Here is a 26,272-nt window from a genome sequence, read left to right as displayed (position 1 = left end):
AAAAAAATTTTTTTGTGATCCTCATCTCTCTCTCTCTCTCTCTCTCTCTCTCTCTCTCGTCCAAGCCCAACGAATGTAACCTAGCCTTCGCCTTCAAGCTTTGCCGCTGTCTATCCCTCTCGCCGTCGCCGGCAGACTTTAGATAGGTAGTCTGTCTTCTCTCTCTCTCTCTCTCGATCGATCCAACAAAAAATGTAGATCTGCTATTTTTTGTTAAACATGGGGTGGTTTTTTTTTTTTTTTCAAGTTTTTTAGATCTGCTATTTACGTTAGATCTGAATGTATCCTTTTTTTTTATGGGTTTTTTATGGTCAAGTATGCGCTAGCATCTCTGTTCAATTTCAGATCTGTTTTTGTTTATCTGTTTGGTTGTTGGGAAAAAGAGGGGAAAGAAATAATTTTTTGTTTATCTGTTTGGTTGCTGGGAAAACGAGGGGAAAGAATTAATTTTGTTTATCTGTTTGGTTGCTGGGAAAACAAGGGGATAGAAATAATTTTTTGTTTATCTGTTTGGTTGCTGGGAAAACGAGGGGAAATAAATAATTTTTTGTTTATCTGTTTGGTTGCTGGGAAAGAAATAATTTACATGGTCAAATGAAAAATACAACATGTGTTTTTATAATGAGAAAATACAATGGGTGAATAATATAAGATAGAAAGCATAATGGATCAATAAACAGCATAAACAATAGGTTGTTTTTCTTGGCTTGAAAAGTGTGGATATATATTTTTTCGGCTATGTACTGGTTTGATAATTCTTCAGCAATTATGAAACCAAGTTTCTTAACTTGGATAAAAACCATAGTTTTGAGAATTTTTACTGCTACTGAAGAATAGCTTCATGTCAAAATATTGCAAATCTAATTAATTCTCATACATGGGAGAGAATTATGTTAGTTAGAACTTAGAAGGACTTCAATTCATGGATTAAGAGTGTGAGTGGTATACAACTTATACTGTCAACTTAATGTTCTTTACAGATTACTGCTTCTATAAAACATGCAACTTGTTTCAATACTACTTCATATGCCCAAACTTGTAGGAAATATTCGTTATTTAGAGCACACGGTGGAGCACATACGAAGTTGATATCTACAAACATGAGATTCATCTGCCACCAATGATCTTGCAGTAGACTATTGTACAGAAAATGAAGTTTTTCAACTAGGAAGGCAGGAAAAGTTGTTTGGTTTGCTTCAAAGATTTTTATAAATTCCCGTAAAAAAAGAAGTGATTGAGATACAGAACATTTTATAGTGCTTGTTATCTTCTAATGGGAGTAACAACTATTGCCTACCCAAGATCTATGGGGAACAGGGGAATGGGTCTTTTAAGATCTTGCTTGTTCCTACCAGACGGTAATATAAAATATTGTAATCGATAACTTGGTTTGTGAGTTAAGAAACTTGTGTTGTTATCTTAGATGAATAATGATTCTGAATAATGACTCAAATGTTATGTTAAATATAATTCTTTGAACCATATTATAATGACATAGTTCATTCTACTAAATAACAATATTGGAAAATTCCTGGACGTATTCTATGTGGACCTGAAATTTTAGTATCATTGAACTAATTTCTTGTTCATGTTTGCTTCCAAAGTATATTATTGAGATTTTCTTTTGTTGACAGAAAAACTCAAAATATCCAGATTTTAAACACAAAGATACTGGCAGGGGGGAGATCGGTCCAGTCCGGTCCGGTTCCGGGGGGTTTGATGGACCGGACCGGACCTATTCGGTCCAGAGATTCCCTACCCTGGACCGGACCGAATCTCAATGGAACCGGGCGGTCTGGTCCCATTTGGGACGGTCCGGTCCGGTCGGTCCAATCGGCCCGACCGGACTCCAAATGGGCCAATGGCCCAATTTTTTTCTTACATCAATTTCGGCCCAACAGTTAAAATCCACTAATAATTTATCTAATTTGAAGCCCAAAATACCAAAAAAATACTTAGAAAGAAAAATAAAAATAACCATTAAAAAAAATTATCTATATACAATAAATTTGAATAAAATATTTTACTACCAAATGAAGAAAAATTTCTATATACGTTCCAAACAATTTAAAGATCAATCAATTATAGTATATACTATTTAATATTTATCATATATCTAAAAAAGGAAAGAAAGCTCTTCTAACAAGAGAAAAATATAGCAAAAATCGATTTTCATGTATCTTACTTTACATACATGATACATGGTACATCAAATGATTACAATCTGCATTCTAAAAGGCCAGAAAAATAAAAGTCCATTCCCAAGCAATCTGCAAGCATATTTAAAAAATTCAAACCTGCAAGCATATTTAAAAACTAAAAATTAAAAAGTCTTAAAAAAAAGAACTATCAAAGATTAGAAGTTATATTTAATAATTTACATCAAAAGCACTTATGCACAGTGCACTATAACAGACTAACACTAGCATAAATTACGTAAAAAATAAAAAAAGACCAACAGTAGCATCTAAAAGTTAACATAATTACATCAAAACAAAATACAAATTATACAATTAGGTAATTGTTCAATCAGTCCCTGACTATTAGCAAATTCCTCACGATCAATTTCTCCATCAAGGTTGAGATCACGATTCACAGATCTGCAGATAAAAAAGTAAAAAACCAAGGCGTTAACCTATTGGTGAACATAATAAAAATCAACCTTTAAACATTAGGTTAGTCTGTTATAAAATAAATCAACTCAGTTGGTGTAGCACTTGAGTTGGTACAAAACAAGATGATATTGGTGAACATAAAATAAATCAACCTTTAGTTAGCCTTTTACACAAGCTGTAACTGAGTCTTTTTACCATGCACTTCTTCAAAGTGCAGCAATTAATGACACAAGGCCTAGATAAGATGGTTTTAGGAGAGGATTAATGACACAAGGCTTTGATATGTACAGAATCACTATAAAACAAGATGTTTATTGAGTTTAACTTGTGAATTTTTCAAGTATTAAAGTCCAAATATAATAGAGAAGCAGATTTTACAAACAAATCACATCTAGAAAGAAATAAAACTAGGAAAAAAAAATATAGATTTTAAACAGAATTCATGTCTTACATCAACATTGGGTTAAGACTCGGTAGCCATTTCATTTGATCCTTCTGCAGAATAAGCCAATTCCCCAACAAGTTCTCCTTCAATCCATAAAAATTTAATACAAAACAAATGAAATAAAGTTAAAATAATATAGAAGATAAAACAAAATATACCACAAAATAAATCAAAGTTAATTGATTACATATCCATATCTATCTGCTTCTCAAATTCCTCCACTTCATCCATTAAAGTCCTAAGGCTTATTGGAGTAGAGGAAGAACGGAGCCAATTTTGTGCACATATGAGAGCCTCAACCATCATCGGATTTAAAATACTTCGAAAAGGGTCAAGTACACGACCCGCAGTGCTGAATGTAGATTCAGAGGCCACAGTAGATACCGGTATTGCAAGTACATCGCGTGCAACCTTTGAAAGTATGCGATATCTAACTGAATTCACCTTCCACCAATTTAGTAGGTCAAAATTATCACCTTCATCCTCACATTTTTCAGCTAGATATCTATCAACCTCTGACCTGCTTTCCAAAGAGTCTTCTGACTGTAACTCTTGCTTAAATTGGGCCATCAATGCAGCATGTCTATTCGTAGACTGAGTTGTGGAAGGACTCGTATCTTCACGTGGAGAACTTGTGCGTTGAGGAGAACTCCCTTCTTCATTTTGGATGTATGCCTCATACATGCGAATAAATGCATTTTTCACCTTCCAACTCATATCAATGATTTTTGATTGATCATATGCATACATTTTTCTCAACCCAAAGTCAAGATATCGCATCTTGTAACGAGGATCAAGAACAATCCCAACGTACAACAGCATATTCTGATTATCCATATTCTCCCAATACTTTTCAAACTTTCTCTTCATATTTGAGGCCATTAATCCCACCACGGGACTTCCGTCTTCACACTCTATGTTAATGGCATTTTTAATATTCACCAACTCCGAAAAAAAGGTATTGCAAGTTACATACTCATCCCCCGAGAAGCGTAAAGTTGCATCATGAAATAATGCAAGAAACTTCTCAAACAACCGTACCTTATCCCAATCGGATGCATTGGGAGGCCCTAACTTCTTTGACTTTCTTCTAGTTACCACATCACGTTCATCATCGTCATCATCATCATCTCCAATACTACTTAAAAAGCACATATCTTCTTCCTCCAACCGATCAAAAGCTTTTCTAAATTTCCCAGCCCTCTCCAACATAAGATAGGTGGAGTTCCACCTAGTCGGTACATCTAGGCAAACATGACTTTTGCATTTAATCTCTTCCAATGCCACACACTTCTTAAATGTATCCCACCTTTGAGGGGAGGATTTAACATACTTCACAACACCCCTCACCTTCGCAATAGACTCCTCATACTCTTTCAATCCCTCACGCACAATTAAATTTAGAATGTGTGCACAACATCGAACATGCAAGAATTCATGTTCCAAGACCGTATCCCTCCTATACTTGGTTTTTTTTTTCAAATAAGAAATGGCCCCATTATTAGAACTTGCATTATCAAGAGTGATAGCAAGTATTTTCGGTCGTCCCCAATCATGCAAACACAACTCTATGCCCTTACCAAGTGTATCACCCTTGTGATTTTCAACCAAAGAAAAGGAAAGAATCCTCTTATGTAGCTTCCAGTCATCATTAATAAAATGTGCTGTGAGACACATATAATTAAGATTTTGCACGGATGTCCATGTATCCGTGGTGAGGGAAATTCGTTGCCCTCGAAGAGCACTTTTTAATTTATTTTTTTCACTGATAAACAAATTAAAACAATCCTTCGCAATCGTCCAACGGGATGGAATCCCTACCCACTTAGGGCAAACCACAAGCATAAACTTTCTAAAACCCTCCCCTTCAACAAACCTAAATGGCAACTCATCAACAATAATCATCTCTGTCAAGGCTTGTCGGCAAGCCTCAACACTAAATGAAATGGGCACAAGTCCTCCACCACCACTACCTCCCTCCATTTTCCAACCTAGAGTCGTCTGGGACTTATCCGTATTCTTAAATGGACCTTTCTTACATTGCTTGTCAATGTGATGCTTCATAGACTTTGTACCATTGATCTTTGTATCACACGCATACGAAGCACCACAGTAATTACATGCAACCCTAGGTTTAGTGGGATCCCCTTTTGATATTCTTGTAAAGTGATCCCAAACCATTGACCTAACTCTACCACTTTGTGACCCACCAATGTTAGATTTATCACTTACATTGGATGGGGGTGGGGGCAGAGGCATACCAGGGCTTTGTATTGACTCTTGCACCTCATTGGTTGAAGTTGACGAATCCATCTAGAAAAATAAACAACCAACAATTAGTGTAATAAGTTTTTCTAGAACAATTGGTTGTCCGTAGCTTGGAAACAACCCTAATATCCACCACTATCCAGCACACAAACAACCCTAATATCCATCCAGGCATCCACATTGGCCTCATCAAAGCCATCTTCAAAAATTGATGAAAAGTACAAGTTTTCCATAAATCTAAGACCTTTCTATCCATAATCCCACATTGGATTAGCCATTTGATTCATTAAAATGATAATATAAATTTATTTTTATAATAATAATTTTATAAAAAAATAAGATTTTTCAGTTCGCTCGAGTGGAATGTCGAGCGAGAGTCGAGCGCTCAACTCTGCCTGAGTTCGCTCGAGCGAAATGTCAAGCGAAAGTCGAGCGCTCAACTCTGCCTGATTTCGCTCGAGCGGAATGTCGAGCGAGAGTTGAGCACTCAACTCTGCTTGAGTTCGCTCGAGCTGAAAGTCGAGCGAGCGTCGAGCGCTCCACTCTGCCTGGGTTCGCTCGAGCGGCAAGTACGCGAGGCTCGAGCGAACCCATCTGTTTTCCAGAAATGGGCACAAGTCGCCAATGCTCTAAAATCCACAACTATCCAGCACACAAACAAGCCTAATATCCACAACTATCAAGCAAATTAACAAAAATAATAACTAATAGGTAAGATATAAAAATAATAGAGAGAGAGAGAGAGAGAGAGAGAGAGAGAGAGAGAGAGAGAGAGAGAGAGAGAGAGAGGCACCTCGTTTGAGATGCGACGGAGGGGCAAGTGGGCAACGGCACAGCGTCGGCAATGGGTTACGGCTAGGAGGGGATGCGCACGGCACGGGGCTAGGGTCTGTAGAATCAAGTGAGCGTCGAGCGTGTTTTTCACTTGAGAGTTGAGAGAGAAAGTGGAGTGAAGACTGAAGGAGGAGTGGAGGGAATCGGGGGGGAGGGGGGGGGGGGAAAGGGAAATTATGTGCTGAAACCATTTCAACACATAATTTCAGAAAAAAATATATGGGTCCATATAACTTCTTCTAAAATCTAATTCTAAATAATAAAAAAAAATTAATAAGTTGGTAAAAATATATTTAAGTTAGTAAAAATAAAATTAGGTAAACTATTTAATGTGTATTATTTAATTAAATCATTAAAAAAATCACTAGTTAATTGTTAATTTAGTTAATTATTACTAACTTAGAGAGTTTTTTTTTGTTTTTGAAATTTACTAACTTAGTAATTTACTATTATACTAATACTATTAGTCTATTAGTAATTTAGTATATAGTAAATTAGTAATATTTATTAACTTATTTACTATAGTCTAATAACTAGATAGTCTAGATGTAATAACTAGTAACTAATAATATTAATATGTAATAACACTAGTTAGTAGTTACACTAGTACTGATAGATAATAACTTAAATATATTAATTTAATATATATAACTAATAGTATACTATAATTACTATTATATATATTAGTAATTTACTATATACTAAATTACTAATAGACTATTATACTAATATAGTAATACTATTAGTCTATTAATATATAGTAAATTAGTAATATTTATTAACTTATTTATTATAAGTTTATAAATTATAACTAATAACTAGATGTAAATATCATGTAATACTAATAACTAGTAGTCATTTATTAATATAGACGGTTAGTGATTTAGTCTTAGTCTTAGTAAGTTAGTATAAATATTATTATATTAGTATTATTGTATTAGTATAAAATTATATATATTAATAATTAGTATGATAAATATTAGCCTATTAGGTAAGATAAAAATTATAAATAATTATAGATTATATACAATTATAAATAATTATATACAATTATAAAAATTATATATAATTATAATTATTATATAAATAATAAAATATATTAATATTCATTCGGTTCGGTTCGGTCCGGTCCGGGACAAAACCCCCCTGGACCGGGACCGAACCGAAACCTATCGGTCCAGAGAAAATAGGACCGAAACCGACTGGACATTCTACCGGTTCGGTTCTGTCCGGACCGTCCGATACTCTCCCCTAGATACTGGAGAAGCTGAATGCACAGCACTAACACCTGATTTCTTTGAACTTTCCAGCCTTGCCTTTTTATTCTTTGACAAAATGAGCCGAAAACTCGATAACTTTCTAGCCTTGGGCTATAATATAGGTTTTTATCAAAAAAAAAAAAAAAAAAAAACCTGGTTCAATCCGAAACCCGGATTTTACAAAACCCGGATTCATCCGGGTTCCTGCCCGGATCTGACCCGGTCCGGTTTCCGGCCCGGATTTCAAATCCGGGTTCCGGTTTGGGTGTACCCGGGTCGGAACCCGGATGAACAGCCCGATTTTGACATATCACATCAAACCACGTCAGTTTATGAGTTTACTTTTATATAATCCCTTTGTGGCTAAAGTATTTTCCTTTAAGAAAATAAAAAAAAAGAAACATAAACAATCAGCGGATAAATTGACACAAAATTTGACTTCTCAGGTGTTAAAAGAAGCTCTCAACACACCAAAAAAGTGAATAAAAATGAATCCCATTATTATTTTTCCTCAGGGCAATCCCATTGCCATCACAAAACTATCTCTACATTATGAATAATTACAAGAATGGCTCCAGCTCTTACCCGCTGGATCAATCGGAATTCCAATACTATAGTCGACACCTCGCGATTACATGAAGCAATCTACTATCTTCTTAGACACTTAATGCTGAATATTGGGAGAGGCATTCTCACGCGCCTTCTTCTTAGTTAGTGAAATAAAAGAACGACTTGTGCTTTGATTAACTTTTTCCGTCACTTGGTTAGAGTGTACATTTCTGCCTGAAGGCTTAAGAGGAGGTCGAGAGCTTGAGTCCTGGACTTTGCTCTGAACTGGGTTTCTTCCGAGTTTCAGTGATTGAGACTTTGTTCTTGGACTCTGCAAAACATGAATAATCAGCATCTTTTTATTTTTTTCAAATGATATGATGGATGAACACCAAACAAAAACTCATATCAACACCCACAAAATTTGGCCCCTACGCTCTCACTAGATTAGAATGGAAAGAAAAACAAATAGTACATGACAAGATTGAAATATTAAAGAAAGCATTTGAGGAGGGTGTCTACAGAGAGAGTTCAAATTTTTGCAGTTGCGTAGCACCTTGAAATAAACTCATAGGAGAATCTTTCTACATTACTCAAGAGACATTTACTGTTAAGAATATTCCTAACAGTTATAGCATATGAAATGCATGCTTTTAACCCACTATAGACATCATAGAGAACCAAGTCAAATAGATACAGATACCTTCTTCAGGGGACTACTTGGAGATTGTGATCCATGATTTGAATCTTCATGTAGTTTGGCTTTGAATTCGGTGGTCCGTCGCAAATTTTTAATGTCAAAATGTGCCTTTTCCTGCATAGAGTAGGAAACAAATGCTAGTTGTAGGTGTGTTCAATAATTGAGAAACAAAATGCCCTCAAAGCTGTGTAATATGCTTATAGCAGATCCACTGGGCCACTCTATGCAATAATGCTCCAGTTATGCATTCAGTTATTAGCCACTAAAAGATACAGGGTCGCTTCATTTTATTTATTTATAAATTATTTCTGTAGGGAATCCATACCAGAATGGGATTCTTTCCACTTCAACTGAAATGGATATATCCCTTTAGAGCAAAATACCTCATGGTTTGCACTAAATGATACTTCCATTACAATAGAAATGGAGAGGATCCTTATCCATCCATGCCAACTAGTTAATACTGAGAAGGGTAATGAAGTCAACCTTAGGCATTGTCTGCTGCTTCCATTTTTCGGCCTCCTTGGTGTTCATTTGTTCTTCTAGCTTTCGAAAGAACTGGAATAGCAATAGCAAAAAATTATGCAAGTATTGCCACAATTCTACATCATGAAATTATGAGTCAACAAGAATGGTAGTATTAATCTTGCCTCTTTACGCTTTTCTGCTCTTTCTTGACTCCTGAAAGTGAAGGGAGAAGATAAAGTAGGAGATCGTGCCTTGCTTCTACTGACACTTGAAGAATTTGAGTGGCTGCCAGAAAAAAATAAAAATTATGAGAACAGTCTACAAGTTTCCTAATGAATGCGTTACAACTTACAAAGTTGTTCCTAACAAAGAAAGCATATACTTTAGGCCCCATTTGCAAAAGGAATTCTCGTCTGCCAATTGATTATTAGGTTTTGTCAAATATAAGCATGATATCCAATGTAGTATTTGTAGGAGACAATTTGAAAGTTTCATTTGCAGAGTCTCTGTAAATATGACATCAGGAAAGAGGTGCACAACTGGAAATTCTACCATATATAATTGAGTGCAAGCATAGGATAATGCAATCTGCTGCATGCGAAAGCTCACCATTTAACTTACCAAAAAAGGTTCACATTTTTGTTCTCTGGATTTTATGGTCAGTGAAAGAGGTTAGGTGCTGAGATTCCAATGTTATCAAAATCCAAAGGAACTCATTCAGAGACAAAAATGGTGAAATACACGTGTTCAATAAAACAGTGCTTGATATACATCATGTGAAGCATCAACTTGGTCAAGTAAGTAGGTACTAATAGAAAAGTAGCAAAAGCAAGACTAACTAAAGGAGGTAATCTACTGTCTGCAGAAACATGAACCATTAAAGTGATCGAGGCACTCAAACTGCTTACTCAATGTAGAGGGACTGCCCTTTCCGATCCTCTGTTATTCCTGCAGAAACTGAATTGCTGAGTAGTGTTCTAGTCCTGTGATTTATAGATATAGTCAAATCAGTGTAAGAAGCAGAGTCCTTTTATGCATGGATCAAGATGGAAAAGAGTTTTGAACTATTTGAGATTCGGGCAGCAAAATACCTTCGATCTTCTGACTGGGGCTTTGCTGAACGTTCCTTCATTAACTTATTAACAGATGCCTGAAGTGTGCAAAGGGAACTCTTCTCAGTTATGTTAACAGAGCTTTCCTAGTTCAAAAAAACTCAGACGTGTGCATTATATAAGAAATAAGATGAATGACCAATGAGTTATACAAACGCAAGCAGTAGACTACATACGCTAGTCACAGTTCGTACGGAAGTTGAACTGTCATGTCCAGATGTGTTGAACAAAGTTGCATCAGTTCTCTTGCTTCGCATCTTTTGAGAAACTGGAGTTGTAGTTTTACTGTTTTTGCAGGTACGCGAAGCAAAATTGATTGACATGTGAAGTGATTTTAAACTTAATCTCTTTTTGTCAACTAGGTCTCCTGCCACCTTCTTGCTATTCTCAGATGTATAATTACCATTTATGGGTTGCATAGAAATAATTTGTTCGGAAGGAGAGACTGGGAGCTTGGATGCTCTACTTTTGGTTGACAACTTCTGAGAAAAATTCCCTTGTCTTTTCTTGCTTGGTGACGGGAGAATCTCCTTGTAAGCATCCTGAAGCATAAATAAGAAAGTGATAGATGGGCAGTATAAATAACGGAGAGTTGTTATATCAAGAAACTACAAACAAGATATAACCCAACAACCTTATCGAGATTCTTCTCTTTTTGGGAGGCCACGATCTTCTGGTAGTCTTCAACTTTTTCAGTTTGGTCTGAAATTTCAACCAGATTAATGCCTTCTTGGATTACAGCATCAGCTGCTTCCACCTTTGTAGTTTCCATTACTCCAACATTAGGATTATCCCCATTCGCATGAACAGAATAACCTACTGCCGTGTTAGGGGTATCATCACCATGTGGTTCATCGATGGCCTTGAGGCTGTCTGCTTTCACCAATGCCGAATCCATGAACAAGTCATCATGGAGTTTCTCCTTACTTTCTGACCCAGAGACATTACGAGCGGTTGTATTTGCTTCCTCAAGCAATGCTGCCGCTCTCTCTGCAGCCTTTTTCTTGTAATGAGCTTCAAAATAAGCTTTTTTTTGAGCAACAGAACCTGGCTTAGAAAACTTCTCCACTTCTTCCAAGTAAGGATTGTGAGAGAAGGTTGAACGTTTCTCCCAGGCCAAGGATTCGGACATAAACCTCCCAAACGAGATTGATTCTCCTAGAGCACGAATTGGGTCACGCTGCAATTAAATTTAATTAGTTTTCTCATGAAGTGCTAAAACATACTAAGTATATTTGGAGAGACAACTTAAACCTTGTTCTAGAGGGCAAAATGATAGATGCCAATGAAATTTACAACCCCATCAATTGCCTCTTCTGTATGAGAACATAGGCTCATGGTTGCTTTTTCAGAGAAAAGCCATGAGATGCTGATTGCAAATGAAATGCTATAGATAAAAATTGATATGCATTTCATAAAAAAGCCTATCAAATGCTCCATTCGTGAATATCTATGACAGACTGGTTATCCTGGCCGATTTCATCAAAAAGCCTATCAAAAGCTATGGATAAAAATTGATATACATGAAAAAAAAAAAAAAAAAAGAAAAAAAAAAAGAAAGAAAGAGAGACAAACAAGAAACTTGAGTTCTTGACAGCTATATTAACCTCAAGCCGTTACAAGTTCCTCATGTTCAGATGTTCTCTCATTTTCCCCCGTTTCCACAGCACCCAAACAAACCATAACAAAAAACTAAAAGACGGTTACATTAATACAATCCATTATCTGAAGTTCTGAACACTGCCCAAGAATCCAAAATACAGAAACTTGAAAGAACGCAATTTCACACACTGACCTCTTTGGCTTCACTGGAACCATGAGAAGGGTGAGAGAACGACCTCACAAGGCACGTGGCAGACTCACCCATGTCTTCGCACTCGCACTAAACAAAGAACACCACAGAAAATCTAAACTCTTTCTCGAAGCTGATTTCTGTCTATGCAAAATGCGCTTTAAATCTGAGCAACAGGCGCCATTTCCACGCTGGATTGTATTTTGCAGGAAAAAGCTTCTTCTTTCTGTGCTTCCGTGCGTGCGCGTGCGTGGGTCTTCGGTTCGCTTTCCAAAGCATCGGCTTTTATTTCATTTCCAGTTCTTTCTGGGACCCTGGTTGAAGATTTTGGAGAGTTGGCCCAGGTTTGGGATATAATTAGAAGCTTTTCCTAACGTCTAGTTTTTCCCTCAATTGTTTCGTATCAGTGGATTTTATGATTGGATGAATGTCAGAACTTTACTTTGTTACTTAATCAGGCCGATAATGCTATGAATGGTTTATCTCTTGCTTTGGCTGGTTTTTGAATTTGAACCACGAGAGTAATAGATGAAGGAGGGAGACAAATCCTACCCATTATAGAGATTTTGCAACGGCCTTTGTCTCCAACGTTTATGTTTGTTGCCTTTTCATTTGTCAACCTGGGTACCCAACGTTAAACAAGATTTGCAAGGCTATTAACAAGATTATTTGAAAGTTTTTACATCACACATTATTACTACGTGACATAATTTAATTTATAATGTTTAAATTTTAAAATTTATTTTTTAAATTAAATTATGCCACGTGAATTTTATATAGTGTAAAAATTTTTAAATAGAATTATTAGTTTTTAAGGGCAATTTACAATAATTAAGAGAATAGATGGGAGAGCCATGATAGTAATCCAATTACAATGTGTGCAACAAAAAGGAAAATAAATGAGAAAAAGTAGGAAATTGAGCCAAATTAATGGTCAAATCTTGAGTTTTCTTGATATAGATTAGCTGAGTAGTTCGAGTTTTTGAATGTTAGACGTTGAGTTGCGCTCTTTATTAATAAAGAAAAATCTAATTGTAAGTATAATTGTACACTAACATATGCATTAAAATAATGTGATTGGTTAAAAAATAAATTTTATTAAAAACAATACTAGTTTAAATTTTGAATATAAAGAAATCAATATTAGTACGCAACTCTGTTTATACGTAGCAAAACTCTATTAATAATAATGAATTGAATAGGTGAAATGGGTTATATGAGACCTATTTAAAATAAATTTAGATGTATTTAAATATTAAAATAAGTTTAATATTATTTGTGAAAAATTAAAAAGGGTTGTGGGTCTCTAATATAAAGATGTATTGAGTTGAAAAAAATATTATGGATCTTACGTATAAGGAGGTTTTAAGTTGAGATGAATTTAATAATTTAAAAATTAGGTATTTTGATGTTAGACTTAGTTTAAAATTAGGTATTTTGATGTTAGACTTAGTTTAAAATTAGGCTGAACTAAATTAATGTCAGTTTAAGTTTTACAACCAAAATGAGGTGTCAATAAAAGAATGATTGTGATGACAATTGACATAAGGAAGAAGAGTGCAATAGAATAGAAGTTTTACACAGGGGGTGAGGTGCATGTGGTTGTTGCCTGTTGGCATGGCCGAGATGTGATGGTAGGTTGTGAATACATGCGGCGCGTGCGCATGCACTGCCTAATTAATACTTCCTAACTTTTTCAATTAAATTATTTACTTCCCATAAGTTTAATAAAGATTAAGGTATCATTTAGTTACACAAATTAAATTAAATAATATAACAGATTTATAAATAGTAGTTAAACTATTTGAGTTAAGATTTTTATGAATTTTGATAAATGAGAAATAAAAAGTTTAATAAAAATATTATAAAGTTAAAAATGACTATAATTAATTTTTTAATATTATTTTTATTTTAAGATTTAAGAAAATTGAATTTTCTTTTTATGCTTTATTTGGATGTTTGACAATTTTGTAATGATTAGATAAAAAATTAGAAAATATGAAATTAAAAAATATTTGTATTTAAATGATATTTGAATATTGAGATAAAATGAAAGATTTGTGCAATCAAACCATGTCTAAATTAATCGTACCATAAAAACTCATCAATAAATTATTAAAAGATAAATACTCTAGCCATAAAATGATTAAATAAAAATAATTTTACAAATTAATGTGACTTGATGTGATTTGTCATATTATAAAATTATTTTTATTGTAAAGCAGATATAATAAATCACATAAAAATACGTGAGTTTGTAAAATTATTTTTATATAAACGGACTATCACTCCCCTTATTAAAAAATTCACAATCAATGCTTGACACCTATAACTTAAATAGAAAGAAATACACAACATATAAAAAACACATGAAAAACGAATATGTATATATATATATAGAGAGAGAGAGAAAGAGACTTTTTACATACAACTGTTAAATACATAAATACCACGTAATTGCTTTAAAAAGGAATATGATCCATAATTAAAAAATTAATTTTTTTATGGGAGTTATGTTTTATTCATTTTTTTCAAAATGATTATACGGTGGTTGTACAATTCACGGTCACAAATATCTTTTCTCATAAAAGAAATATCTATTTAAAAAACAAAAAATTAAAAATTAAAAAAAATTAAAAATTAAAAAAAATTCTCACTTCCATGCTAGGAGGGGTGGTAAAGGCATCCATTTGAACTTGGACGATGTTATACTCACCGATAAGGGTGAAAGTTTAAACTGAAAAATTAGTCCAGACCGAATCAATTGGTCAGGACCGATTTCATGATTCCATAAATCGGATAGAATCGATCCGATTCTGCTTCTAGGATTTCTAAGACCGAACCGAACCAGTTCGTGTTTATATATATATAATTTTTATATATAATATATAATTATATATGAAATAATTTTATATTATAATTTTAACATAAAATTATAATATTAAACATGAACATTTATTTGATCATATGTTATTAATATAAAATAGGGGTATAACCGGTCTGGTTTGATTCGATTTTGAATAAAATTTAGGACCGAACCGGTATGTACCAGTTTTGTATTTTTCAAAACCGATTACGCACCGGTTACTCTCCTAAACTGGTACTCCGGTTTTACCGGTTTCCAGTCTGGTTCGTTCCGATTTTAATATATTATATTATATATTATATAATATACTATATTATAGTATATTATATAATATATAATATAGTATATTATAATATATAATACTATAGTGATAATATATTGTAATATATTATAATTGTATTATAGATTATAATGATATATTATAATATATAATATAATGATATAGTATAATATATAGTGATATAATATTAGTATAACTATTAATACAATAAGCAAAATGATATAAGATTTTAAAATTTAATATTATATTAATTAGTAATTTATCATATAATACAAGACTATTTTATATATAGTTATATATTATATATAAATATTATATAAAATATAAAAAATTAAAATATATATAAATCGGTCCGGTCCAATTTTAGAAAAAGAAAAAATAAAACCAGACCGATTTTGACCATTTTTAAAAGAACTAAAACCGATACCGGACCGAACCAACCTCAGGACCGGACTGATGCCGGCATCAGTCCGATCCAGTTTACCGGTTTATCGGTTTTTCTTTACACCCCTAATATAAAATATATATATTAATTACATTTTTAAGCCTAATAAATTCTCAACATATTCATTTGAATCATTTTGGTAAATATATAATGCATTAGTATAGTAATTACATTTCGCTTTATCTAATTGATATGCATTAGTATACTAATGTATATTTATACTAGTACTATATTAAATCACTATAATTTATTAATATTAAATCACTTTTATATAGTAATATTATTACTAGTACTATATTAATATTAATACTATACTATACTAGTACTTAGTGATTTAATATTAATATTAATACTATATTAAATCACTATAACTTATAATAATATAATTATATTAAAATTGGACCGAATTGGATTAGAACTGGTAAAATTGTAAGTATTAGCTTAGGATGGTAATCAGTGTGAAATCAGTTCTTGAAAATGTAAAACCGTTATAAGCGACTCTGTTTCAAAAATTATACAAAACGGGACCAAATCAGACCAATTATACCCCTACTCACCGATACACTATCGAAAATATTTATTGAACCTACAAATTTTTATTTTTTTAAATATTTTTTAAAACTCCTTAAAGATAAAACATCATAAACTAAAAAAAAAAAAAATCGTAAACTCATTAAAAAAATTCTTCCTTACCTTTAAAAAAAAAAGTGCACTCCATATACTGTTGCAAATATTCTCAGTGAGAATATTATTTCCCTTTGAGCTTTTATGTAATTGAAATCCAAAGTCCTCAATGCCACCCTCCACACATCATCTTTTCTTTAGATAATAAATTGAGATAAGATAAATTGAAATGAAAATTAAATAAAATATTATTGTTAGAATACTAAGAAAGATGATAATCTATCTTGGATTATTAATTGTTACCTAATGAGTAGTTTTCTTTACTACAAGATAGTGGACATTGGTTTATGAAAAGTAGTTCAAACTTCATGTCTTGTGAGACTGTGTATACAGAAAACAATTTCTAAGAACTCTTGTTCAAAATTTATAAACAATTAATGAGTTGAAAAATACTAAAGAATTTAGTTTTGCCTATATTATTTGGTGTTTCCATTATAGTTTACTCATGAAAGTTAGAGGTTGAAACTTTGTCAAGGGTAAATATGGCTTACTTAATAAAATAAATTTGTGATGTGATTTGGACAAGTCATTAAAAATAATGATGGCTACATTGTTGTGATTGTCCTTGAGGGCAAAGGCCTTAATCATTTTACCCTTAATGAAACATAAAGGTTGGTTATCTCACATGCTCGTGAGTACAAGAGATATGAAATCTTGAAATCACAAATTAAGTTTGTTGAATGATATTTTTGACGTGTTGACTAGAATCTAAACTCTATATTGTGAGTTTATCCTAAATGAGATTCACGAAGAATTACCGCAGACTTCATGTTTGTGCAAATTACTTTTATATAAAAAAATAGAGTCTCTTGGTAGGAGTATATTTTGGAAAGTTACTAGACATTAGGATGCACATGGTGAGAAATAGTTATTAAACACCACTTGAGAGTTGTAGTTTAATAATTTATAGTTGACAATGTGATTTCTCTTCCACATGTTATTGCTCGTCATGCACATGATAATGATATGTTCTATGATCATATGGAGTAACTGGAATCATTTTTAATAAGCACACACATTTATCATAAATTTGAGTTATGGTGAAGAATATGTGTCGACGTACTGGCTTAAATCGGCTCACTTACACGAGTGATAGTCTTTGACGCTACAAAGAGATAGCGAGCAAAGATAAGACAATCTATCACTAAGTACTTGTCTAGATAAAGATAAGTTGTAAGACACAAAAGATATATCACTTTAATGGGACTTAAGAAGAGGTCCATTATATTTAAGAAGACCTTTCATGGTCACCCACAATCCATGTAATTTTTAGTTTAGCCAGATGCAAGATAGACCCTCTTTGGCACTTCAGATAGCAAGCGGCACTTCAAATATCAAGTAAATAAAGGGATTCGGACCATTCGGTTTAGGCGTTGAGATAGTGACTATACTAAAATCTGTAAGGTATGTTGAGATTATATATTCGTTCTTTCTTTTGGGCAAGATAACTTGACCATAACATTTATTTTATACTACATGTACTTTTATGACCAACAGTAAATGTGAGTAAATGGATCTCTACTTTCTCACTGTATGAGTCTTGTAGGTCATAATTAATAACCTTAATTTATTTATACCTTTAGAAGACTTTTGACTATGTCATGAGGTTGATATTTTAATGTCTGTTATTTTACATGTTATTTATGACTATAAATAATATGGTGTAAAGAGACATTATTGAGAAAGCGAATTGACTGAAACTTAATGATATGAGAGTGAATGGAAGATTATTAAGTAACATATCGATATAGATGTGTATTCATTGTTAGCAAGTTGTGTTATTTCTTGTGAATTGCAACACAACTGTGAATACATCATGTTTTGTGGAGATTGAACATTGCCTTGAATCATTTGAACTAAAAAGAGATTATTGATGTGACCAAATAAATCAGACCATAATTACACACTTTTAGAAATGTTGCCATGCGAGTCTTCTCTCAGAGAGATTTGATATAATATTTCTATTTTTCTTTTACAAGTGTACTTGATGGTTACACAATCTATTTATTAGTATGAACAAGATTAAAAAAAATCTTCATTAACTAAAAATAAAAGTGCACTCCATATACTGTTACAAATATTCTCAGTGAATATCATTTCCCTTTGAGCTTTTATGTAACTGAAATCCAAAGTCCTCAATGCCACCCTCTACACATCATTTCTTCTTTAGATAGTGAATTGAAATAAGATAAATTGAAATGAAAATTAAATAAAATAGTATTATTAGAATACTAAGAAAAATGATGATCTAGTTATCTTAGATTATTAATTGTTATTTAATGAGTAGTTTTCTATACTACGCGATAGTGGACATTGGTTTATGAAAAGTAGTTCAAACTTAATGTCTTGTGAGACTATGTATACGAAAAACAATTTCTAAAAGCTCTTGTTCAAAATCCATAAATAATTAATGAGTTGAAAAATACCAAAGAATTTAGTTTCGTCCATATTATTTGGTGTTTCCATTATAGTTTGCTGATAGAAGTTAGAGGTTTTTTTTTTTTTTTTGATGGAAATATACTTCATTGCATTCATTCAATAAGCGAAGTTACAACTGTGACTTATAAGTCAAGAGAACTCGACTATAAAATCAACTAACGCATCTGCTTAGGAGCTTCTCCGCACACAACGTGACGGACATTGTCTAAGAACTTCTAAAACTCTCAAAAGAGAGAGTAACAGCTCTGTATGATCAGAGACTGGATGGCTCCTCCTACCTCCAAGGAGGCGGACTATGGAGACAAATGCTATGAACAAATGGTCCAGTAGCATACAACCTAGACTAAAACCTAAAGACACAGACAACCTACAAACAAAAACCAACAACGACAAAACCAACACTGATTTGAACCCTAAGTCCAAATCAGTATACCTAAAAACTAATATACTACAAAAACTATACTGCAAAGCGAAGAACAAACAACAAAACCACGAAAACCAAGCACTGGCTTGAGCCCCGGCGGCTCACCCACCCCAGGCGTCGGCACTAGGAGCACAAGAACAGCACGAGTACCCAGCTCGCGTACGGACCACACTACCTCCACTGCAAAGGTCGGCCGTACGTCCACCGGCCGTAACGTTGACTGCCTTACCCACTGGCACCAGCCCAAAGCTGTGTCCGAACAAAAAGCTCATAGCCTCGCTCGGTTTGAACCATGGAACACAGAACAAAAACTAGAAAAACGAAATAAAAACCGAGAAAAACAACTAAAAAAAACACTGAAAACCGATGGACAAAAAGCACAAGAAAGTGGTGCTCGTTGAGCAAACCATTCTTTGGGAAGAACCGACGGCCGGTCGATGATCTCCCGGAGTCTAAGGTCTCGGAAAATCCAAGATCTGAGTAGGCAGGTGGCTCCCCAGCGGCGCGTGACCCCCACGTTTTGTTCAGGCCGAGACTCCACCCCGCGCGTGCGGGCTACGCTCCCCTCCGTTTGGCGCCGCGTTCGGTGGTCTTGAAGATCGGCGGCTGGCCAACGTCTGGGTGGGATGCGTTTTGGCGGTCGATGGCTGGACACGACTCCGTCGGTAACTCCCCTTTATTTGCCTGTGAACACAAAACCTGTCGAAGAAAAACTAAAACAAGAAAGAAGAGATTAAAGAGAAAGAAGAGGGGGGAAGGGGATGAGAGAGGGGGGAGGGGGGAGGGGGGGGGGGGAAGGAGCCGAAGCTCCCCACCCCCGTCGAAATCTCTGAAGGTGAGGTTGTTTCCTGAGAGAGAGTGGAGAAGGAGAGAGAACCAAATCCAAGTACTTATCAACAGGTCGATAGAAGTTAGAGGTTGAAACTTTATCAAGGGTAAATATGGCTTATTTGATAAAATAAGTTTGTGATGGGATTTAGACAAGTCATTAAAAGTAATGGCTATATTATTGTGATTGTTTTTAGAGGCAAAGACCTTAATCATTTTACCCTTAATGAAACATAAAAATTGGTTATCTCACACGCTGGTGAGTACAATAGATTCATATGAAATTTTGAAGTCGCAAATTAAGTTTTTAAAATGAGATTTTTGACTTGTTGACTAGAATCTAAACTCTATATTGTGAGTTTATCCTAAATGAGATTTACAATGAATCATCATGGACTTCATATTTGTACAAATTACTTTTATATATAAAAATAGAGTCTCTTGATAGGAGCATATTTTGAAAAGTTACTAGACATTAGAATGCACATGTAGAGAAATAGTTATTAAACACCACTTGAGAGTTGTGATTTAATAATTTATAATTGATAATGTGATATCTCTCCCTCATGTTATTGCTCATTGTGCACATGATAATGATATGTTCTGTAATCATGTAGAGTAATTAAAATTATTTTTAATAAACACACACATTCACCATAAATTTAAGTTATGATGAAAAATATATGTTGATATACATACTTAAATCGGCTCACTTATATGAGTGATCGTCTTTGACGCTATAAAAGAATAGTGAGCAAAGATGAAACAATGTATCACTAAGTATTTGTCTAGATAGAGATAAGTTATAAGACACAAAAGATATTTCGCCTTAATGAGAATTAAGATGAAGTCTATTATATTTAAGATGACCGTACATAGTCACCCACAATCCATGTAACTTATAGTTTAGCCATATGCGAGATAAACCATCTTTGACACTTTGGATGGGAAGCGGCCCTTTAAAAATCGAGTAAATAAAAAAATCCAAATTAGGCGTTGAGATAATAACTATACTAAAATCTGTACGGTGTGTTGAGATTATATATACATTCTTTCTTTTGAGAAAGATAACTCTATCATAACATTTATTTTATACTATATATACTTTTATGATAAAAAATAGATGTGAGTGAATAGATCCTTACTTTCTCACTGTATGAATCTTGTAAATCATAATTAATGACCTTAATTTATTTATGCCTTTAAGAGACTTTTGACTATGTCATAAAGTTAATATTTTAATATCTACTACTTTAACATGTTATTTATGATCATGAATAATACAGTTTAAAAAGATATTACTACGAAAGTGAATAGACTGAAACTAAGTAAGATGAGAGCAAATAAAAAATTATTTGATAACACATACCCACTGTCAGCAAATTGTGTTGTTTACTATAAATTGCAATACAATTGTAAATATATCATATTTTATGAAGATTGAACATTGCCTTAAATTATTTGAACTTAAAAGAGATTATTGACGTAATCAAATAAATCAGACTATAATGACACACTTTTAAAAATGTTGCCATGCGAATCTTCTCTCAGAAAGATTTAATATAACGTTTCTATTTTTTTTTTTTTTTACAAATATATTTGTTGATTACACAATCTATTTACTAGTATGAAAAAAATTAAAAATATATTAAGAGTTACAGACCTAGAATATTGCCTATTATGTACAAATAAAAAATATAATAAAAGGACACTTGTAATAAACACCCCTTCTCCATCTTTTGAAAATTATGAAATGACTATTTAATCACTTTAGAAGCCTTTATGACGTCCTTAATGATCAACCTAAAGTTACACGTAGAGTTTTATATGGTAAAAGAAAAATTTTTTATTACATATAAATACAATCGCAGACTTATCTGTATATTAATATCTATTTATTTATATTTAAAATTTAAATTAATATTATTTTTAATAAAATTTACCTTTTAACCAATCACATTGACAGCATGACAAAGAATTCCAGCTCATCAAAGACTCACAACTCCATCTCAGCAACACACGATGACAGCAACAAAGAAAGAACCCACTCTCAAATACAAGACTCTTCTAGAAGCAATTATTCGTGAAGAATTTTATTGTAACTTTCTATAGAATATTCTGGTATTTCTGCTTGTACAATAAGAGAATATTTTCTGTTACAGCAGCTCGGTACAGCTAGCTCTAGAAATCATGTGCACCTCATGCTTGTAAGAAGGTCTGACATTTCCGTTACCTTCCACTCTATAAATTGAGCACATTGTATGTGCTGGAATAATTGTTTTTATTTTAATTAATATATAGTTTAATTATTTTAATTTATTTGCGTTTTAAAATTAGTTTTTAATTTATTTGATGTTGTGTTTTATTTCTTTTAGTTGTTTTTGTGGTTTTTAATCTCTTTTGGCGGTTTAGTTTTGTTTCTCGGAATGAGGATTAGATCTCCTCTTTTCCCTACATCTCTTTTTCTTTTTTCTTTTTTCTTCTTCTTTTCTTTTTCCTTTCTTTTTCTTTTTTTTCTTTTTTTTCTTTTTTTCTTTCTCTCTCCCGCGTCGTCCCCCCCCCGAGCTCTCTCTCTCTCTTCCCTCTCCCTCACGCCGAACGTCTCTTCAGCCCAACCCAGTGCCGTCCGGCCACCGTGTGGCCCACCACCGATCCCAAACTCTTCCCCTCCCTCCGGCGCACCACCCCTCCAAAGCCCACCCCCAACCGGCCGGCCGTTTGGCCGGAAAAGCTCTCCAAAGGCTGCACGGATTTTGCTCCGATCCGCCGCCGTCGCTCCACCTCCGGCCACCATTTCTTCACCACTTCATCACCGGTCCCTTGCCGTCCTAACCCACCCATTTCCGGCCTCCAACGACCACCGGAACAGCTCCTACGAGCTTAGTTTCCGATTTGCGTTTTCCGGCCATTTCCGGCGATTCCGCCGCCACCCACGGCCGTTCATCACTTCCAATAGTTTCACAACCATCCCTAGACCATTCCCTATCAATTTCGTGTCCTAGTTTGTCCCCGTTCAAAAGTGAGTTTTTCAAACCCACGGCCGCAGTGAATTTTCACTGTGACGTTGCTTTTCCGCCGCCGTTTGCAACGCCGCTTGTTTTCTAAAATTACCGTATAGCGCTGTAAGTATTTTCCAAACCCTATTTTCAGATTTAAATATATATTGCTCTTTCAATTAATTAATCTGCTGGTTGGTTGATTCCGGACTGAGTCCGAGGAGTTCGGGGGTCGGATGGATGGAGGACGGAGATACTTGTTTTATTGATTTATGTTGGTTGGTTATCTTATTATGCATTGATATGGCATTACATGGTGCATGCACGTGTGTTTTTGTTTAAGTGTGAAAAGCCTGTGTATTGGCGTAAGTGGTCTTACGGGTGCGTGTGTATCACGACCCCAAGCCGGGATGGGGTATTATCCTGGTGGAGCTCCTCTGGTCACTCGGGAGCGGAATAAACTGAGTGATGTCCCCTGAGTTGTCGCTAGACGACGGGAGCGGGGGCTAGGGGTTGCTCGGCTACGAACGCGCCGGGCGCGGAACCGAGCATCGCTCTACGCACCGACTCCGTGGCCCTTCGCTGGTGAGGGCTAGAGGATGCTTGGCTACGAACGTGCGGGGCACGGAACTGGGCATCGCTCGTTAGGTGTCACATGCGTGGTGGTACTCTGCGGTGTGGCACTGGAGCCAGGGTGTGCGGATGACCCCTAGGGGAGGTCATGGTGCATACGGATAAAAAATGTGATTTTGGCGTGTGTGGAAAACTGTGTCTTTGGGTTTTGTGCATTGGGCATGGTTCATGCATATTGTTTGAGTTCTATATGTGTTATTATCTGGTAGTGTTTGGGTTTTACTTACCTGCGGTACCATTTTTGGTTCCGTAGCTTTTGGTGCAGAGTTCGAGGAGGAGGAGGAGGAGGCTGAGCCCGAGGATGCGGCTCCGCCGGGTTGCTGATGTCATGCTTTGTATTTGATATTTTATTATATGCGTGTTTTGTAATATTTTATTTATGTATGTTTTAAACAGCTTGTATTACGTTAAGAAAATTCTGGTACTTAGTTATGACTTTCGTTATCCGCTGCGTGTTCTTTCGTGCACATTTGTTGCCTTTGCACACACTCGGCACCCGTCGATAGGATGGTGACCTGGGTTGTCACCATCCGGACGTCTCGATTTCCCAGTGTTCGGGCGTGGGGATTTGGGGGCATCACAGGTGGTATTAGAGCGGTTTGGCTCTGGGTAAAACCACGTGTCCTGTATGTAGTACCAGAATGCTTTTTAAAGTTGTGTTTTAAAAATTATGTTAAGTATAGTTGTTTCATTTGTTTTATTTGTTTGAGCTTGTTTGTTTGTTTGTATTTATTTGATTATGTTTTTGCAAGCTGGTTTCTTTTGTTTCTTGCTGTGTGGTGTCGGTTTTGTTTTGTTGGTTTTATGATGGTTTTATTTGTTTTCTTAAAGGAGGGTCAAGAGTGGTGTTGTGACAGAAAAATGGGGAGACCAAGGAAAAATACTCAGGAGCCACGGGACAATACCTCCAGGGATGACTCCATAGCCGAAGCAATTCGGCAGATGACGGAGTTTATGCAACAGAGCGCGAGGTCTCAACAGGCAGGGCCTTGGCCACCACAAGGACCTTGGCCACCACAAGGGGGTCCTTGGCCACCATCAGGAGGACCTTATCCACCGTCAGGAGAGCCTTGTCCGCAACAAGGAGGGTTTTGGCCACAACCAGGAGGTCCCTGGCCATATCAAAGAGGGCTTTGGATGTATCCAGGAGGGTCCAGTAGCATGGTGCAAGCCAGATGCACCTATGAGCGCTTCCTGGCGCATAGGACTCCACACTTCACTGGAAATGAGGATCCACTTCAGGCTGGAAAATGGATCAAGGATCTGGAGAAAACTTTTGAGGTGTGTGGATGCACTAAGGCACAACAAGTACTCTACACCAGCTATCTCTTGCATGGTACTGCTTCTGATTGGTGGGATACCAAGAGGGTGCTGTTGGAATCTGAACTGGGATCTTTCGCTGCGGTGACCTGGCAGCGTTTCAAGAAGGAGTTCAATGACCGCTTCTTTCCTACATCGGTACGGAAGCAAAAGGCAAGAGAGTTCTCCAATCTGGTCCAAGGGGGCACGACAGTGGAGCTGTATGCCCGGAGGTTCATAGAACTTGAGCGGTTTGCTCCTCACCTTGTCGCCACTAAGGAGATGCGAGCAAATCGTTTCCAGGAGGGGCTGCATCATGACATACGCCGTATGGTGATCAGCCATCGGATATCCACTTTTCAGGAATTAGTGGATGTGGCTACCCTTGTGGAGCGGGAAAATAATCTGAGTGTGGGTTCCCCTCCAGGGCATAAGAGGCGGAGTTTTTCTGGTGAAGGAAGCAGCTCGGGTTCGCCCCAGAAGTTTGTTCAGCGGACCGGAACTCGACCTCCTACGTCCTCAGGTGTTCGTATGGGAGGACGGGTGCCTATTTGTGGAGCTTGTAATAGAGCTCATGAGGGCGAGTGTCGGATGAGTAGCGGACCCCAGTGTTACCGGTGCGGCCAAGTGGGACATATCGCTCGGGATTGCTCCGTCAGAGTTCAAGAAAGCCGTGGAGGTAGACACGGTGGAAGAACCAACCCGAGACAAGCAGTACAAGCCCGAGTTTATGCTGTCACACCCGGAGAGGTGGATGATGAGGCACCAGCGACCCATGATGCTGGAGTAATTACAGGTATGGTTTAATTTAATCTTAAGTTGGATTTAATTTTTGGTGTTTGTGGTTTATTCTTTGCTTTTTGGATTTCATGGGTTGATGTGTTTGGTTCAGGAAGAGTTCGTTTGTATGAGTTTTATGCTTGTACTTTGTTTGATTCCGGTGCTTCGCGGTCGTTTGTATCTTCCACGTTTGCTCGGGTGTGTAATTTGGTCACGGAGCCGTTGTCGAAGTCTATGGTAGTGGCTCTACCCGATGGTGAGATGGTGTGGTGTTCCAAGGTTGCTTTGGGATGCCCGTTAAACTTTGAGGGAAGGTTCTTGGATGCGGATTTGGTGGTGTTCAAGCTGTTGGGCTTCGATATTATCCTCGGGATGGATTGACTATACCGATATTCTGCGAGTATTAATTGCAGAAGTCAGATAATTAGCTTCCAGCTTCCAGATGGTGATTGTCTGGAATTTGTGGGGAGTAGATTAAAAGAAAAACCGATAATTATATCGGCGATTCAGGCAAGACGAGAGATTGCATGGGGAGCGGATGCATTCTTGGTGCAGA

At 35.6% G+C, this 26,272-nt stretch overlaps 1 protein-coding gene across 2 annotated transcripts; it reads right to left on the bottom strand.

Moving 5' to 3' along the window:
- Positions 1-7,824: 7,824 nt before the first annotated feature.
- LOC122309047 (protein WVD2-like 7) lies at positions 7,825-12,540 on the bottom strand. Of its 2 annotated transcripts, none has more exons than XM_043122398.1 (9): positions 12,046-12,540; positions 10,885-11,430; positions 10,427-10,792; positions 10,230-10,288; positions 10,047-10,121; positions 9,321-9,423; positions 9,157-9,228; positions 8,674-8,784; positions 7,825-8,301 (listed from the first exon to the last, which is right to left on the bottom strand). In XM_043122398.1, the coding sequence occupies exons 1-9, from the start codon at positions 12,115-12,117 to the stop codon at positions 8,086-8,088; spliced, it is 1,620 nt and encodes a 539-aa protein (XP_042978332.1). In that variant the 5' UTR covers positions 12,118-12,540; the 3' UTR covers positions 7,825-8,085. The 2 variants fall into 2 exon arrangements, with proteins under 2 accessions (XP_042978332.1, XP_042978333.1); XM_043122399.1 differs by lacking the exon at positions 12,046-12,540 and adding an exon at positions 11,858-12,005.
- Between the last annotated feature and the right edge of the window lie 13,732 nt (positions 12,541-26,272).

The sequence above is a fragment of the Carya illinoinensis genome, chromosome 5, assembly GCF_018687715.1.
Source record: "Carya illinoinensis cultivar Pawnee chromosome 5, C.illinoinensisPawnee_v1, whole genome shotgun sequence".
NCBI lineage: Eukaryota > Viridiplantae > Streptophyta > Magnoliopsida > Fagales > Juglandaceae > Carya > Carya illinoinensis.
Note: the sequence above shows the minus strand (reverse complement) of the source record. Positions and strands in the feature narration are given on the sequence as shown.

Coding starts and splice junctions, on each gene's coding strand:
- LOC122309047 (XM_043122398.1), bottom strand. CDS start 12,117: ATGGGTGAGTCTGCCACGTGCCTTGTGAGGTCGTTCTCTCACCCTTCT. Junction 9,229..9,320: donor GAGCAGAAAAGCGTAAAGAG/GCAAGATTAATA, acceptor TTGCTATTCCAG/TTCTTTCGAAAGCTAGAAGA. Junction 8,302..8,673: donor CAAGTAGTCCCCTGAAGAAG/GTATCTGTATCT, acceptor CATGTTTTGCAG/AGTCCAAGAACAAAGTCTCA.